The 18,402-nt window shown below is 39.2% G+C and overlaps 1 protein-coding gene across 12 annotated transcripts in view; it reads right to left on the bottom strand.

The window, feature by feature from the left end:
• Positions 1 to 557: 557 nt before the first annotated feature.
• The window catches only part of Csnk1a1 (casein kinase 1, alpha 1), a 33,255-nt gene continuing 15,410 nt past the window's right edge, over positions 558 to 18,402 (bottom strand). Inside the window, exons 5-12 of one of the 12 annotated variants that reach the window (XR_015642101.1) lie at positions 18,313 to 18,396; positions 14,628 to 14,767; positions 14,091 to 14,169; positions 13,693 to 13,767; positions 12,175 to 12,281; positions 10,274 to 10,422; positions 6,269 to 6,452; positions 558 to 5,581 (exon numbers count right to left, since the gene is read on the bottom strand). Coding sequence is in view for 9 of the 12 variants with exons in the window: in XM_087592008.1 (XP_087448134.1) it covers positions 8,453 to 8,487; positions 10,274 to 10,422; positions 12,175 to 12,281; positions 13,693 to 13,767; positions 14,091 to 14,169; positions 14,628 to 14,767; positions 18,313 to 18,396 (669 nt within the window). In the remaining 3 variants the exon portion in view is untranslated. 12 annotated transcript variants of the gene reach the window in all.

The following is an 18,402-nucleotide window of genomic DNA, read 5'->3' as shown; positions in this document are numbered from 1 at the left end:
GGGACTCAAAGGCATGTGCCACCTCCGCTTTAGGCCTGAACCTAACCAGCGTTCTGAAATGTAGACCAGCCCATGTTTGGTGTTCGGCTGATCATGGAGTATGTGGTAGACCCATTAGTAGTACAATGTGTTTGCATGACAGGCAGGCTTCCGGTTCCATGCCCAGTTATTGCTAAACAAATTGTAAACAAGCCAATTAAAGCATGTACTAACTATAATCAACAGGAATAGAGAAAAAGCCATTAAAACTTTTTGATACTTGTGACATGTCTCAATGACTGGGTCCCAAAAATGCTGTAACAGCAATGTAGTCAGTGGCCCTTCAAAGTGACACAAGCCGAGAATGTAGTGCAATAGGTCTTGGACCACCCACTCCCCAAATGGGCCAGCACATCTGGTCTAAGTTTCTGACTTAGACCCCACACCCTGGCCATTGTCTTATTCACCATATAAGACAATTTGGTCCAGAAAGACTAAACAAAAGACAGCCCAGGGAAGTTGGAGGACCACTTAGTGCACCCACACTGATGCTGCACAATCTCCATAGCTCATTCTAGTTGAGTTACAATAAACTATTCTTTATTATCCCAGCAATTTCCAGGGAAAACAGCCTACTGGCTTAGACTACACCATCTCTGTGGTTCATGATTTATAACAATTCATCTCGTTACAGTACACTCTGAAATATTTACAGTATGATAGACTTAAAGCAGAGAGGAAATCACAGCAAAGGTAAGCCTTCTAGATCCACTTGTGGGTCATTAAGAGTATATGCACAACCACACGGGAGAGACAACCAGCCTCTCCCTTCATATATATTCCTTTTTATTTTCTTATTTTACCTTCCCAAAACAGAGACACTCAACAGTAGTTAGAATGGTCATCTCCCAACAGTTAAAAAGCTGCATCACCCAATGGGTGAACAAAGGAAGAAGTGGAAACCTAAAGTTCAGCTGAGCCAGCCACTGTGGAGCCTTTAGTGGTGAGGTCTTCCAATCTCAGTGATGTCTTCAACATACACCATCATTTTAGTGGAAAAACAATTGATTTGGTGAAATGAGATTCATTTCCAGACAGGTTAGTAACTGCATTCACTGAATTTCACACTCTTCTTTGTGAACTGTGAAGAAAATGAATGGTAGCTAGAAGATCAATGGATTCCAGCTCCAGGTGAAGATGGGACGACAACATCACAGGACGGACACATCTCTAGATTCTGATTCACAAAGCTAACAGCGGTTTCGAACCTGCAACTTAATGACAGACCAATGACACCACAGCCTTTTCAAATGGCAAAAATACAAAAAAGTGTTACAAAAATATTTCAGAAAAAGTGCATAGTCTAAGTGCATAGTAAATAAAAGCACTGAAAAATATCTTGCTCGAGAGGGAGCTCAGCTTGGAAAGCTGTTGCCAAAGCCGAACACTTTTATTTTACACAAACTATAGTCAAAAATAGCTTTATGAGACTGATTTCCGGCTAAAAGTATCAAAGGGTTTATTAGTCAAGACACAAATACTTTAATTGTCAAGCATGGTTGGGAAAGAAACATGTAGCTGCCACCCCACCATCAGATCCACCTCCTAAGATTATTTCAGCCTTATGGTAATAACACATCTCATGGTGACAGAATGTGGCAATCATGGAATTAATTATTGCTGTTCAAAAAAAAAAAAAAAAAAAAACCACTACAAATCAATTCTGACACAATCTTACCAAACATGGGTCAATTTACAATTCAGGATTATTATACAAAATACCTACAGTTACACAATAGGCTCCTGGCAGCATTTTCAGACAAATGTTCTTTTAATTTATCTTGACATGCTTTAAATGAATAAATTACACCATTTAAAGAATTAAGTTTTCCCTTCTCTTGGATCAGAGAAAAAACTGAAGAGCAACCAAGAACAACCTGGGGAAGCGTGCACAGGTACCTAGAGAGATGGGGCTTGAGGGTCGACAATCACTAACTTCACACTGTATGACAGGCTTACAGCCACTTCACAAGGATTTTGAAGAAAAACATTCTGTAATATAGTTAAACCCTTTAACACTTTCCCTGTCATCAGTCCGTCTGCTAGTCTGGCAGAAGTCAACGCCAAAGTGCCCGTAGCTGTAGCACTGGGTAGTGTGCCTGCGAGCTATGAACAAAACAAAAAGTCAAAGAATGCCTTTCTCTTTAGATCAAGGGAAAACAAAATCTTTTTCAGCAAAGGAGTATCATAGAACAAATGGCTTGAAGTAGTCTATCAAAACTTAGGGAAAGCTAGGCGTGGCGGCTCGTGTTTTCAGTCCCAGCACTTCACGGAGACAGAGGGAGGAGGATCTCTGAGAGTTCTAGGCCAGCCTGGTCTACACAGTTAAGTTCCTGGCTGGCTAGAGCTGCAAAACGAGACTCTGTCTCAAAATATAAAACAAAAACAAATAACTGGGGATGGATATATATGTGTATACACACACACACACATATATATATGTACACACACACTTCATAGTGAGTTAGCAAGGCATTTTTGTTGTTTAAAAAATTTCACTTCCTTACAGAAACAGTTTTTAGTTTTTAATGAACTTGTAAACAAAAAGCTCCCATTTCAAAATAAAAACAAAATCCCAGATCATATAGATGTTTACAGTGATTACATTTATCTAAGCAACACACATACATGTTCAGTTGTAAGACGGTAACTAAATTTCCGTGACAAATATGCTTTTTTTAATAGCAAGAACATTATAGAGTTAATGCAGAGTCCTAAAGATAATCTAGTAGTCGCTATGTTTTTTTTCGTAAGTCTTCACTTTAGATGCTGTTATTTCTAGCACAGTAAGCAGGCAGAGTCTTTCAAATGCTCGAACACTGGAATCTTTGGTTGCTACCCTATCAGCTAGCTTGCAAACAAGAAGCCAGCCATTTAAAGAATGTTTTTACGTCAACAACTTGCAAACCCCAGGGATGGAAAACCCTAAGAACACACAATTGTGAACATTTACAACCATCACAACTGTGGCTGAAGACTGTTCATGCCGTTCTTCTGAAATGAGATCTCAAAGCAGTATAGTTCAAAATAAAAGATTTTAACAAAAAAATTGGCATATGCACAATTTCTCCACCAATTTGTGTGTCAACCATTTAGTTAACTTTTCCACTTGAAAAAAATGCAATAGAAAACCGGACACCATGTTTCACTACCTCAGTTAATATTCACAATTACAGCGGCTACAGCTCAGGATCAGCAGTGCTACCCAGAGCCAGTTTATACGGAAAGTAAGTCCTTTACACCAAGTAAATGGTTGTCCACAACCACTGGCTAGTGTACATATGAACTAAAAGGTCTAGATCTGGGGAGAAACAAATGTTGCTCCAATCTTCTGCTCTGCTGCTTCTCTTCCTCCATGCTTAGAAACCTATTAAAATATTGAAACAGAAAAAAGATGTTACAAGTTTTAAACATTTTTTACAAGTACTCCCTAAATTAGGTAGAAGTAGGGCAGTAATCACTTTTAAGTGCTGTTGCTTTTATCTGGAAAATCACCAACCCAAACTTCTCAAAAGAGTAAGCTCATCTCCTTTAAAGCCTCTCCCAGCCCTCATTCTGAATAACCCAGGAAGCAGTCCACAGTCAATCAGAGCCTCAGCACTCCACTCTAAGCTATAATAGAGTTGTTGTTATTCAAATGTTATTCAATGTTGTTATTCAAATGCTCAGCTCTTCACCTTTGGTACCCAACAAGCGAGGAAAAACAGGACATTACTGCAGCACTAGAATATGGTTCTAGCTAGATCGGAAGCATGAATTATTTCTGATGAGATTATCCAACAGTAAGCTTCAACGAATTTTGAACCTCTAAGAAATAATTTCTATATAAAACGCTCATGTTGATCTTACTACTTCTCTACTTCCATTGTTGCATTAAAAAGATCACACCGGTCACTAACTCCTAAGCTAGGAATGCTTTGTGTACTTCCCAAATTGTCCTGCTATACAGTCCCCTCTCCTCACAAGGGAAACTCAAGGCTGCTACTTTTAATGGCTGGTTTTTTTGCCTAAGACAGAATAAACAGTCCACCTCTTAGTAACATGAACATCCCGTACAGGCCATTTGGTCTACTCCCTCCTAAACCCCCAAGGTGACCTAACTACATACATTTCACACTGTTTCTTGACTTCTTTAGCAAAAACAAAAAATAAACCACCACTACAACAGAAACCCATGTCAGTAATAGATTGCTCCCCTTTCCTTCTCAAGCACTGGTAGGATATTTCTTTTGGGCTTCATGGGATATAAAATTCTCCTACTACTTACTCTATTACAAGTATTTCCAAGAATAAAATTGCAAAAACAGTTATAATTTTCATCCGTTAACTAGGAACTCCTCATTTGTTAAATACAACATTCTAAGCTCTGAGCGCAAAGATGTTTTACTCCCTCTTCTTAGAGTGTCTACTATGAAAGAATATGTAAATAACCAATACTGAATCCATAATCCTAAGACCACATAAAGCAAACAGTAAATAAAGGTTTTGAAATAGCATTGGTGAACTTAAAAAAAAAAAAATCAAAGATGCTCTGTGCAGTATGTTCTCTTATGTGCTGGCACACATGTGTATAGGCACACACATAATGCGTGTCAGAGGCTGAGATCAGGCATCTTTCCAGATGGCCCCCCACCTTGCGGGAGTTCACAATCTGACCAGCTTTCTTTGGGGATCCTATCTCTGCATTCCCAGTGCTAGGGTTACACATGGCCTCCATTCCACCCGTTCTGAAGGGTCTGAATGCTGGTTCTCGCCATCTGCTAGTGCTTTATCTGTTAGACTAGCTCCCCAGCCACAGTAAGGCATACAAAGGCTATCAAACAAGACTTAATTGTATCTATAAAACTCGACTACACCTGTGATCTAATTCCAATTTCAACAGCATTTAAGCTATTAAGAAACTATGGACAAGTTAAAGAAAAATGACCTTTACCCCATCAGGATGTTAAATATTGTAACAAACAAACATGATTTCCTAGCTCCTAAAACTAGGATTTCCCCCCTTTTATAATAATTTGCTGCAATCATGTAACTGTATTTTAGTAATTTGATTGTTACACTGAATATCCCTTCACACAAGCAGATTTGAAGGGAAAAATCATTCACTACAAACTCTAAGCCGAAATACAAGATAACTTGGTTTCTTTAATAATAGGGAAGTTCTAGGTCAGAAGTCTATCTGTGTGGACCTGGCAGTTCAGTCAAACAAGTGTTTAGGGACTGGCTGAAGGTTAGTCTAACAGTATTCCTGGTAGAATAAAGCAGTCAAGTCCAGATGTCGTTCTTCTACTAGTCAGGCCAATAGCAGACGTTCTACCCAGGTTTCATCTCTCCAATGAGCTGTCCTTTGATGGTACTCAAGAAGGAGAGACATCTTGGCAGGTCTCCGACTTTCAATCTTTAGTTACTAACAAGCACTGTCTTCCAGTGGCTTTAGCTTTAGTCTTCTGTTTGTTTTTAAAACCTTGCAGTCTGGGTGGCATCTCGGGCTCCATTTTGAACTGTAATCTCAGTTAAAAATGAGGCATGAACACCTCTGTTCCTACAGGAGTGGAGAATGAAGAATATTACCAACACTGGAGGATTAGTGTGATTATCCAGTAATTAAGGCATATTGTTTCAAGTTTTCAAACAGGAAAAAGGCATTCATTTTTATGTAACATACTTTATCCCTTCAAAAAGAAATTTAAAGTAAATGAATCTTTACTCATGAATCAATTTCAGCCCCCGCCCCCTTTTTAAAAGGTAGAACCAGACTCCATCTTAACTGGACACTGTTATGTTTTGAGGCAGTTCCACCTGTTTCTACATACTTCTGTACTGATGGGATCATAAGGAAGGGCCATCACGTGGTAATAAGGCTTATCTATCTGTGATGGGTGTTTGAAATTTAGACTCCTTCCACAGTGTAAGAATCGAACAGTTTCAAGTTATTTTCAATTCAATAATCACCACACAGTGTCACTTATATTAACTAACTTTTCCTACAATGCTCTCATATGGTCTTCTAGTTATACACAATCAAGCTAGATGAGTTCTGAATTAAGCTGCCTATATGTACAAATCTACTACACCCTACCAACTCCCAAAAAGCCTAGTAACTCACATCTACAAATAACTAAAACTGTGAAAGATTGAATTGTACCAACAGATTAACAGTCTCAATTACTGTTTTCTCTACTCAGACTTCATTTTCTAACAGGTTTCTAGGGCAGTTAACTTAAAATACCTGTTATGAATGAATCCTTCCCAACTGACAGGAGATTGGGCAGTATACAGGTTCAGCAGCACTGTTAGGGTCTTCTGACAGCCATCACCACAGAGGTTGACGTGCTGAGGAGTCAGCAAGCCTGAGAGACCTCTTTGGCTTCCATCTTCATTTCTTCTTGGACTGTGCTACTCTCCCAGCTTTACTGTCCACAATGAAAAAGGGTGACAAAAACCCCAGACTTCAGCAAGACGATTCAGTTCCCTGGTCTTCTTTGGACTGTGTGTATCCAGGGTAGACAAGTGTTTCCAGACATCTTAAGGTCTTCCCTTCCCTGTTTGGGTTAAGTTGCTGAATTATCAGCTGTGTTCCTGGCAGCGGGTGATGAAGCCAGAAACGGTTAGGCTACACAGCAGGTGAAGCCCACGCACTGCTTCGGGAACACTGACACAGGCAGGTGAGGGTGAGGGAAGGCCACACCTTGGAAGGTCGGCACAACCTTTTCTATTGTAATAAAGACATAAATACTTATGTCTGAGACAGTGAGCAGCTAAAGACAGGAGAGCAGAATCCCATGAGAATCTGCCTTCTAAATGATCTAGCTAAGTTTCTCTCCTATGCTGTCCATAGCTGAAGAAACAGTGATCTTAAACTTTTTCTATATGTACTGTGCTTCTAATAAGAGATCTCACTAGGGAGCCCTCCAAATTATTCTATTGTTTTAGACATTTCAGCATTGGAAAAAAAAATCCAAGAGACATTAGAAAAAAAACATTGTCTATGAAATATGCAATAACTGAAAGGCCTACAAGTAATCGGACCAGAAACCCACCTTATTACAAAACAAGTATTAACCAAAAAAGCAAGATTAAACTTTCTATAATTTCTATGAAAGAAATATACAAAATGAAACAAAAAACCACTTGTCGAGAAACCAAAACATCCTCTCTACAAACTCAAAGGAACTATAAAAAATTATCAGTAAATGTTAACATTGAGAAGATCTTTGCAGAAGAGAGTGTCTATGATAGAAACCCATTTGCTGAAGATTTATGAAACTCACATGCAAGCTTCTGAGATATGACCAAAAGGAGCATTCTAAGAAGTAAGTTCTACATTTTTGTCTCGAAGACAGTTTTCCTACACAGCCCTGGCAGTCCTCAAACTCAAGAGATCATACCCCCGTCCCCTGAGGCTGAGATTAAAGGTGTGTGCCACCACTTAGCCATTTTCTCTGATTTTTGAGTAGATAGATATGAAATAGCCTATAGTTCTATGTATACACTATAACCTAGAGTTTCAAGTCACCATTAACCTACATGATGGGAGAGGCAAAAGGTCTAAGACTAGGTTTCTCATGCTTGTTTCAAGCCACCATTGGGGTAGAAGCACTTTCTTAACTTTATGTACACAGAGAGCTTTTTGTTCTATCTAGACACTAATTTTTACAGATGTTTAAAGAAATCTCACCTTTTATAATCAGGGTCTTCCATTGGGGCCCTGGAACTCATTGATTAGGCTGACTCAGGCCTTTGCTCACAAGTACACATCATTACAGCCTGTTAGCTCTGTTGTGTTTGAGACAGGGTCTTAGTCACCTTGGTTGGCCTTAAACTCAGAGATCTGTTTGCTGGAACTCAGGGCATGTGCTGCACACGATGCCCAGCCCTTGCTGGCCTTTTTCTTCCTTTCTTTAGTTTTTTCTTTTCCTGAGACAGGTTTTCTCTGTGTAGCTTTTGCTTATCGGAGCTTGTTGGCTTTCTAAATGTGGGTTCCAGGGATTAACTCAGGTCCTATTTCTTACAAGGCAAGCACCAACTTATCTCTCCTGCCCCAGAATCACTTATTTTAGTAGCAAGCAGTATTGTGCTTAAAGAAAATACCTCTTGGTAACCTACTCCACCCACCTACTGTTGAAGGAACTCTTTCTAGTGCCTGATCCTCTTGCCTCTGCCTCCTAGTAGCTGAGACCATACGCAATTATGCCAATGAAACTGGTCTTAAATGTACCTTTGAACACAGTCAATAATAATGCAATTATTTCCTTAAAAATCCCTTATTTCAGAACACTACAAGTCCATGTACATGTAATAATTTGCACTGTGTCTAGTTTGTTAAGATTTCAAGTTACTTTTATGAAAAAGTTACAATACAAAAGAAGGCTTAAACTTAAGTTTAATCACTTTTCTTTTTCAAGGAAACATACTAACTCAGTGGATCCAACTTCTCGTCTTTAATACCTAGATAAAGCAGGACAAAAATTCTGCTTGTTTATTGAGTAAGAAACACATAGTAAATTGGAACAATAAAACTAGGCAAAATTAAGATACTTCTTTCTGAAGGCTGCTGAATGCCTGAAGAAAATTGTTCTAGGCCAGATGAGATCTCAAGCTTAGCTTCTTTAACGCAACATTAAAGAATTTGATTGAAGGAGGCATCCAAGTCCCAATTTAGGTGAGAGTCAAGAGTGGCCTCAACACTACTCTGCTCTTAGCTTAGGCCGCATCATCTAATCCCACCCACAGCAAATCTTCAGCTCAGTCCTTCCCAAATAGACTCAAAAAGGAAGCCTCTCTGGACTTTTTACGTTAATAACTAAGCTGCTGGGATCAGGATGACGCCAGTTTAGTTTATTTTTTCAAATGTTCCTCAGACACTAGAAGTTTTTCTTTGTTTCTTTAAAAAGACAAAGTCTTATTTAGCCCTGGTCATCCTGGAGCTCTGTAGACCAGGCCAGTTTTTTTTTTTTTTTTTTTTTTTTTGGTTCTTTTTTTCGGAGCTGGGGACCGAACCCAGGGCCTTGCGCTTCCTAGGTAAGCGCTCTACCACTGAGCTAAATCCCCAGCCCCAACCAGGCCAGTTTTGAAGTAAGAGATCCGTCTGCCTTTGCTTCCCAAATGTTGGGATCAAAGGCCTGCCTGTACTACTACACCCAGCTCTAGAATCTATTCTTAAATTTAAGAATCATTTAAATATAACACTGAAATATAAAACAAATACTATTATTTGAAAACCATGTTCAGACTAGAGCAGTCTTTCAGAAATTCAATAGTTAGAAACTCAAAACCCAAGTACCTGCCCACCACTTGCACAAAGCAGGCAGGTTTCAGTAGGTGAGCCCCACAGGGAGTCAGTAACACGGAAGGAAACAGGAGTTGAACTCTAAGGCACCAGGAACAAGGAATGACGCTGTGCTCTAACAGTTCCACTCCTCAGAAGCACTCAAGATGCAAGACAGACCAGCAGTTGAATGGCATTTGCCTCAGTTATCTTCAACCGACACAGTCTAACTGCAGGCAGGCTTCAGGTTCCACACCGAACCCTAGTGCCAGAAGTTCCTTAGCATTTAAATAAAAGTGCTCCCCTTAAGAAACATCATTCTGAAATTGAAATGTCATATTTCATTGGCAGAGAGAGAATTTGATTTCGGAAGCTATACTGAGATTTCCAATTATCAAGGTGCTCTGCAACTGAGAAGACAGACATGCTGAAGGCAATGCCAAGACTCACCTCTGGAACTGAGATCATGTTCACCTTTCCCATTAAATGCCAAAGCATTAACATGCAAACAAAAAATTTAAATATCTTAACACTGTTAGTTTGAAAGTAAGTCAAAATACCATGGCTAACCAGATTCTTTATTAAAAATCAACAAGTGTTAGGTCTAGGATTTTGGATTGATTGGCAATACCATATTCCCAACACCAAATGTTTATTTTGGAAAAGGGTTAATGAATGAGTAAAAAAGATGCAGTTGTTAAAAATGACCCAAAATCCCAAGAGAAATGATATAATATACACACATATATGTATATATAAATACATATACATATACATATATATGAACAAGGACATTTGGGTTTAAAGTTAGTAGTCAAATTTTCCAAGGACGTCTTTTTTTTTTAAATATGAAGCCAAATTTTATGTTTTAAAACCACCTCCTTGATCTAACACTGTTAGAACTGAATGAATTATCCAATTTGCATTTAATTTCCCTGTAACGTCACTTGGTTCTTGGCTACTAACCTTTCATGTTACTCTTGGTTTTGTCAGTTTGCTTGCCTGTGGGGGTTTGGGCCTGCTGACCCTGCCCACTGGAAGAGGCTGCCTGCTGGGCTGCTTTCTGCTTTAACATCGTCCAATCAAACGTGTAGTCATACTGGTGGTTCAGGGTCCTGAAAACAAAGTGCTGTGTTAACCTCTGAATAACACTGTCCAGCTAAATGTCAGACTCACTTTCTAAGACAGCTGAAAACTCAAACTGTTCAGGAAATTCTTCTATACAGATAGCCAGCCCCAGCTGGTCTGGAACCCTCAAGCTTGGAGACCTGCTTGCTTGTTTCTTGACATCTGAGATTAAAGGCAAGCACTCCTGCCAGGGCTTTTCTTTACACTTAGTTTTTTCTCATAAGCTTGATAACTTTTAGGATTTCCCTTCCTATAAGTAACTTTAAAAATTGCTCAGTAAGGGGTTGGGGATTTAGCTCAGTGGTAGAGCGCTTGCCTAGGAAGCGCTAGGCCCTGGGTTTGGTCCCCAGCTCCGGAAAAAAAAAAAAAAATTGCTCAGTAAGTAGCTATTTCTCACATGTCATAACTGAGGAGAAAACCTTAGATGTATTAGATTAAAAAAAAAGTAATAAAAAGTAATAGTAACTTTCCAAAGTAGCTCAGAATAGTAGCACAGGTCCTTAACCTCCACATGCACAAGGTGGATCTCTATGAGTTTGAAGTCACATAGTTGATAGTGAGACCAAAGGCGGGGGAGGGAGTCAGCGCTTTGGCGCACACTTTAATCCCAGCACTTGGAAGGCAGAGGCAGGTGAAGAGCCCTGTGAGCTTGAAGCCACCAAGTCTACAAACCAAGCTCCAGGACAGCCAGGACTGTTACACAGAGAAACCCTGTCTCAAAAACCAAACCCACGGGTTGGGGATTTAGCTCAGCGGTAGAGCGCTTGCCTAGCGAGCGCAAGGCCCTGGGTTCGGTCCCCAGCTCCGAGAAAAAAAACAAAAACAAAAACCAAACCCACCTCCAACCCCATCTCTTGGAAAGGGGCATGTTGGAATGAAAAAGCAGAGTAAGGAGAGACCGCAGTTAGGCTGTCAGTTATACCTAGAAAGACTCATGAAGAACCTCCTAGGGGAGCATGCACAGAACTGGCATCTTGTGAGGGAAACAGTATCCTGGGACATCATTTCTGAGACTAATGAATTACTTGTTGGCTCCTTCAGAGAATCTGAGTCCTAAATACTCTAAAGTCTAGTCTTAGTGCTGAAGTTTCAGGTATCCTCTGTCAGATTCTGTATTTTAACACCCCACTCCCAAACTGCCTTAAGACAAGCTTTCTCTGTGTGGCCTTGGCTGTCTTGAAGTCAGAGATCTGCCTGCTTCTGCCTTCCCAAGAATGAATGCTACCATGCCCAGTTTTTGCTGCTTTCTATTTGGTACTGAATGGGGTTCTGTACCCCAGCAACTGTTTTTCCCCCCCAAAAAAATCATTAAAATTTCTACTTTGAAATATACACTATTTCTTCCCTCCAAACACACCTACATATTCCTTTTCTTAAAGAAAAACACCAACACCAACCATGATCTTTTTTTTTTTTTTGATCAGTTGTTATTCCCCACCCCCACCTAGGAGCACAATCCACTCAGTATGTATGACATTACTTGTATGCTATATTTTCAGGGCTTCCCTACGGAGCATGTCTCTGGCACTCAAGATTTCTTAGTGTAAGCAGTCATGTTGGTGAAACTATGGGTATAGCCTCTGATATCTAGGATATACAACATTCCAGTCTATTCCACTTGCTTACACACTTTTACACACACCCCCACACAATCTTGGGTTATCGGCAAGAACATTCTGCCCCCTTTCCTGGTAAGCCATTTTTTAGCCTCTGTGGCCACTTCTCTCTGACCAACTGACCTGAAGAGGATGCGGAACAGCTGCCTCAGATACATGTAATCCGGAGCTTCCTCAAAGCGCAGCCCACGACAGTAATTTAAGTACATGGCAAATTCTGCAGGAAACCCCTATCAATTTAACATTTAAAACAGAGTGAAAAGCAAAACACCAAGTTAGAGAAAAAAATTACCAAAGTTTCAAACTATAAGCAAAAAGAAATGTATACGCTGTTTCCCTACTTTGTAGGAACCTATGCCTGATTTTCTCACCAATTTTAAACGTCACCATCTACTCTAGAATATTCAATGCCGTTGTCATTCTGGTTAGTCTTTTTTGTTGTTCTATTTGTTAACTTGGCAAAAGCTAGAGTCAATTGGGAAGGAACCTGTGGGGCATTTTCTTGATTGATAACTGATATTCGAGTCTTTCTCAGGGGCTAGTGCCACCCCTGGGGAGCAAGCAAGCAAGAAAGCATCAAGTTCTCCACTGGCTTCTGCTTCAGTTCTCACTTCAGATTCCTGTCTTAATTCTCTGCTGATTTCCCTCAGTGCTAAGAGATGAAACAAACCCTTCTTTCTGGAATTGCTTTTGGACAGTGTTTCATCACAGCAATAGAAACTCCAATACAACTGCAAAAGAAACAACCTTTCCCAGAGTCCTGTGCTCCCAAACATTTCAGGTCTTGAGAGCAATACAAAGACAACTGACTAAGATCAGACGCCTCTCTGTCCGGGTCAGATCTGCCCGTTTCCTCTCAATGGCGTGACTATTGTTACTTCACGCACTGTGTCTGTGAGTGCGTGTGCATGTGCTACGGTTCTTGCGTGCGGATCAGAGAACAGCCTTAAGAGTTGGTTCTTGGGCTGGAGAGATGGCTCAGTGGTTAAGAGCACTGACTGCTCTTCCAGAGGTCATGAGTTCAATTCTCAGCAACCATATGGTGGCTCACAACCATCTGTAATGAGATCTGGTGCCCTCTTCTGGCCTGCAGTCACATATGCAGGCAGAATGCTGTACATAAAATAAATAAATAAATCTTTAAAAAAAAAAAAAGAGTTGGTTCTTTCCTTTCACCACTTGTCCCAGAGATCAAACTCAGGTGATCAGATTTGATGGCAGGCATCTTTAATTAATGTGCCTCCTTGCTGCCTGCCCTTTCTACAAATTAGTTTTATTTTTAAAAGATTTATATATGTGTACATATGTATGCACTGTGTTTGCCTCATGTATACTTGGTGCACAGAGGCCAAAGACAGAAAATCATGTCTGGAGCTTGACCGACTCCAGAATGCTGGGATTAAAGGCACAAGTGCAACACACCTGACACCTCTTAAAACTGAGCCACCTCTCCAGCCCACATCATGTAGCCCATACTATTTATTAATTTATTTAGTCTACCTCCTTAGCTCTGGATGCACTGAACTTGCTATATATATAGATCAAGGCTGTCCCTGCCCCCCCCCCAGCCGTAATTAGGGTGTATGTGTACCACATTTGGCCTACATTAACTTTCGTTAAGCATGCATCACGTACACTCACCTTACACAAAACTTCAACAGGAGTGGACATCTTCTTTTCACTAATCTTTTCATATTTTTGTTTCTTTGTTGCAGCCTATAAGAAAATGAGGAACGCAAACATAAATTGATTTAATATTTAGAAGTGCAACAAGTTAAACTCATTGAACAGACATATACTAGAGATTCAGTATATGAAAACTAAGTAAAAAAAACGCAAGTTAATATTAGATATTTCTCTTCTCCCCTTACAAGGCTTTCTTTGCTTTGAGATGGAAGGGCTCCTTATGTTGCCTAGGTTGCTTTTAGTCTACTAGGCCCAAGCCACCCCCAAATTCTGCGATCACCTGCCGCCTCATTATTTTTTCCTTCAAGTAAGATAAAACAAAAACAAGCCCTCAGCAATTTGAGTCTTCTTACCTTTAGCCCTTGCCATGGCAGACTGGTTCTATTAAAATACATCAAAACATATCCTAAAGATTCCATGTCATCTCGGCGACTAGAAAAGAGAATGTTATTTTATAAACCAGATTATGGGAAAACATGAAAACTTAAGCATTGTACACAAAAGAAATGCTCATAATGAAGATAAAGACACTACAGTGTCTTACAAAACTGGGCAGTAAAAGTAACACAGCTCAAAGTAGACTGCTACTCAAGACTGTTACAGGACTTGAAATTATTTTTTTTTAAAAGAATGTCAATATAACTAGACAACTCTCGCTCCTAAAGGCCACAGATGCTTAAGTAAATGAACAAAAAACTGAGCACGCACGCAGAGGAAGAAATATAATAACAAAAAATACCTTTTTAGGGGGATATTTATTTGGACATATAATGCCATAAAATACATAAAGTGCAGTCCAATCACAGTACAACAGGAATATTCACAAATTAATCTCTATTCTCATATTCCACTTATCAAGTTTCCGACCCAAACACACAGCACTGACTCACCTCTGCTCAATGCCAAGATGTGCATTGATGCTGGCATACCGGGCAGTGCCAGTGAGGTTTTTATCTTCCCTGTATGGTATGTGTTGCCTTGTCCTGTTGTCTCTGTACTTTTTGGCCAAACCAAAATCAATAAGGAATAACTTTAAAAGAGAAATAAAGAGACATTAGGTTTCTCACCTTGCTCAATTAAACATTCTCTTACTCAGTAGTATATTCAAATATCAAAATGTAGTCTAAATAGAACAGATTATAGATTTAACATCCCAATAAGCCTTTACTATTCTTCACCAGTAACAACCACCCCCCATTCATTATACCTAGTAATTTATCCTTATCTGTGTAACTTCATCTGCCTAGCTTTTATACACAGAGTAGCCTGTCTTCTCACAATAAGAATATACATGTCCCACAGCAGAGTTGTCAAGGATGCTCATGAAACTTGACAGCCCATTTTTATGGATAAAACAAAGCATGCCTCAATCAAATCTAGGCACAGCTTTCTGCGTATCTTCTCATCCACAGAGACTCTTCAGTACATCAATGTCAATAAAAAGCTAATTATTTCAATAACATAATCCTCAAAGTCTGATATTGTTAATAAAATATTTTTTAAAATAAAAAAGCATGCACTACATTGTTTCACAAGATATCTGAAAAATATAAAATGTTAATACAAAAATTAAAAGCATAGCATTTAAATTAAGGTGGCTTACAAATTATCTGCTTAACCGACCTAACCCAATCACATCAGCATTTTAGAAGCAAATGTTTAGTTGTATATAATCTACATGGTGCCCCAGGAATAAAGTACTAACAGCACATTTCACTAAGTAATTCAAATTTGCTTACAAAACTGTAGCTTTTAAAGGGAAACCTAGTTTTTGATGAAAAGGTAATAAAATTCATTTCTATTTACCAATGTATTTGAAGTTTTAACTTCCTATTTATCATACTATGTTATAATAAAAGTCTATCTCCAACATTATCAACATCTCCACGTGCACATAGAACACATGAAGACTGTGTCTTTTCTAATTCTATCTGTACTTTATTCTTTTTGTTAAACTATTGGGTCTCTTCTGCCAGTGTGGATTTGTGATGTTTTAGGCAGTGTGTTAACTTAATCCCCCCCTCCCCCCCAGCTGGGGACCGAACCCAGGGCCTTGAGCTAACTTAATCTTTTAAAACACATTAAATAAGTAAACAAATTATCTATTTGGGTTAATATCAGCCAGGGGTAGCAGCACATGCCTTTATTTCCCAAATTTGAAAGGCAAAGACAGGCAGATCTCTTCCTTCAAGGAGAGCCTGCGCTACAAGGAAGGTTCCAGGTTAGCCAGGGCTACACAGTGAGACAACACCCCCTAGCCAAACAAAACTTGTTTCTGCCAGCTATTATGAACTATACACTTTCATTTGGTCTACTATAATACAAAACTAATGAGAGATTATTACAAATCTCTCATTATTTACAAAACTGTAAATCTAATATTACACTACCTAAGCAATCGAGTTATTTAGGAATATGGGTAAGTATTTTAATTGACATTCAGCTCACACTGTCATTCCTCTTAATAGAAAACCAGCGCACCGTTTTGCAGACTGACACCGAAAACAGAAAAACAAACAAAGGAGTCTTGTTACTCCCCTCAGTTTTTCAGAGAAGGGAAAGGGAGCTAATGTGGATGTAATGTGTCTGAGAGCTGGTACTCAATAAGCAAGTACTGTGTAAACAACCAAAAGCTGATACAAGAAACTCAAGTACTCAAGTTATTTCCTCTACAAAAATGAGGAAACAGTATTAAAAACAAAAGTATAAACAAAAAAACTCCCCAAAGCAAATACTACCTCCTCAAATGCCCGATCTTTACTAAGAAACTACCTAAAGGTAGAGAACCAAGTAAGGAAAGTCAGTATCAGTTAAGCATAAGCACTGCACCTGCAAAGACACAGGCAGTCATTAGTGGGACCAGTTACTTTTCTGGGAACTTGTAGTAAGTATTTGCAACCTAACTAGCTTGTATAGTATTAATAAAATTTAAAACATTTAGTAGACTATCAAGCTGTCATGCTACAAAATGTAAGCAAAATATACAGATGGGAAGGTAAGTAAAAATGAGGCTACTGAGTTTTTACAAATTGTTTCCTCTTATAATGGATGCATCAAGTCATGTGCTCTTACCCCTAACCAAGATTAAGCCACAGCAGTAAGTAAGGTGTTTGGAAGTTATTTATTGAGAACCTGTCTGGGTATACAGATAACAACTCCCTAGGTCATCTGGAATTCCTTATGCAACTAGTCCCAGTCTGGAACTTTTGGTGATTTTCCTCTTCCTGCTGGATTACAGGCATGCACCACAACTCAGTCCAATACTGGTGTTTCTTTGTCTACATGAGGTTGAGTATATGAAATCTTTCCACAGTAGGCTATTCCCTCAGAGTACTGAACACACCAAAAATCAGAAACAAAACTGGAGCAGTGCAGAGGATCAGTGAGAGGTCATCTAGACAATTCAACCAGTGTGCAGCATTGCACATGCCTTCATTTTTTGGTTATTTATGCCAATATAATCTTTTCAGAGAATATATTATCAAAAACTAAAGACTTGTTGGTTCCAGAAGCACAAATAGTCACATCCCTAAAGTAAATGTTCCTTTGTCTCTATAAAAATTCCTACTGGAGCTGGGTGGTGGTGGTGCACACCTTTAATTCCAGCACTAAGAAGGTAGAGGCAGGCAGATCTAAGCTCTCCAGGCCAGCCTCATACACATAAAAGCTCTGCCTTGAAAACCAAAACAAGCGATTCCCATGGACATGTCAGTACAGGCAGGCAGGTGTTACGGCTCTCGTTTGGAGGCCAGCCCGTGTACATATTAAGCTTTAGGCCAACTGGGCTACAGAGACCTGGCCTCAAAACAAAAACAAACAAGTTCACATGGCAGGGGGTGAGGTTGGGTGGACTACAACTTCTAGAGAAGTAAATAAAATATAAAGTAATTAACTTACTGAGTTGTTTGTCCTGCCCAAATCTAAATTCAGGTCATATATTAAGGTACTGTGTTGCTAATTGTCACTGACCATTTAGTTTCTTTACTCCTTAAATTGTCACCATTCTATTATGAATACAGTGCCTTTTAGTCTAGAGCATAGAATGCTTTTTAAGCAAGCATTTGGTTGAAGCTAAGAACTGACAGTCTGATTTCAGAATCAAGTTTGAGAAATACTGGCTATGAAGCCTGACTATACTTACCTGAGGTTCTTAGGGAAGGAGAGGAAAGTACAGAGGAGCAGTCACTACAACACAGTGAGACTCAATTTCTATACTAAGTTCTCTGACTCCAAACACATTTTAAAGCTAGTCTACCTCAGGTTTATTTTTTAAGTAAAGGTTCCAATACTAAACTAATAGCATTTCCTCACATCAATGTTAGCAATCTAAAATAAAGACAATATCCTATTTTCATTCAGGCTTGATCTAAGCTTTAAAAGTTTTAAGCAAAAGCCACGAAAATATCTTAGTAATGTTACATGTTTGCCAAGTATGTCTGAATAATGCCAACGTAAGAGGTGCTTGAGCGAGATCTATATTCCCCAGAATTAAATAAAAGGTAATTAAAATAAAACAATAAGAAAGAAAAGCACATGAATTTGGGGTTGAGGTTGGAATAGGAGACAGTTTCAGACCTGGTTTAATCCTGAGAAAGATGGGTCCTGAGAAGGACTAACAGTCATGCTTCTTTTCCTCTTCCCCACTGGAGATTCTAAACACTGAAC

Source organism: Rattus norvegicus, chromosome 18 (genome assembly GCF_021556685.1).
Source record: "Rattus norvegicus strain SHRSP/BbbUtx chromosome 18, alternate assembly SHRSP_T2T, whole genome shotgun sequence".
NCBI lineage: Eukaryota > Metazoa > Chordata > Mammalia > Rodentia > Muridae > Rattus > Rattus norvegicus.
This window is presented reverse-complemented; position numbering and strand designations above follow the sequence as displayed.